Source organism: Penaeus monodon, chromosome 27, assembly GCF_015228065.2.
Source record: "Penaeus monodon isolate SGIC_2016 chromosome 27, NSTDA_Pmon_1, whole genome shotgun sequence".
Classification (NCBI taxonomy): domain Eukaryota; kingdom Metazoa; phylum Arthropoda; class Malacostraca; order Decapoda; family Penaeidae; genus Penaeus; species Penaeus monodon.
The window spans coordinates 24,266,539-24,266,872 of record NC_051412.1 but is presented as its reverse complement, the minus strand read 5'-3'; the positions used below and the strand labels follow the sequence as shown (position 1 = coordinate 24,266,872).

Genomic DNA, 334 nt, shown 5'->3' with positions numbered 1-334 from the left:
CACGACGTAACGGAATTCCGTCTCTTCCAGATGATTGGGTCTCCGTCTTCAACAACTTCAGCAAGTTTGGTCTCGGAGTTATAACAATTTTCTTCGACCTGATGTTCTTCTTCCAACATTATTACTTCCACCTGCGTAAACCTAGTCTACTTCTTTGAAAAAATGCAATCATAGTTGTTTCACTTGGTATAGTTTGCTTCTCGTTTCTTCCACTTATGTTGTTTCATCCACAATGACTTAACTCTTGTAATAAATCTTCCCAACATGTTTTTATTTATTCTGACTCACAGGTGGTCAAATGTGCTTTTCGGTGCTTTATCACACTTTTTTAGCT

The 334-nt window shown here is 37.7% G+C and overlaps 1 protein-coding gene across 1 annotated transcript in view; it reads left to right on the top strand.

Moving 5' to 3' along the window:
- Positions 1–330, top strand: part of LOC119590371 (cystinosin-like) — a 9,763-nt gene extending 9,433 nt beyond the window's left edge. The window contains exon 9 of the mRNA XM_037939041.1: positions 31–330. Coding sequence (XP_037794969.1) covers positions 31–158 — 128 coding nt within the window. The 3' untranslated portion in view covers positions 159–330. The remainder of the gene's footprint in view (positions 1–30) is intronic.
- The last annotated feature ends 4 nt before the right edge of the window (positions 331–334 follow it).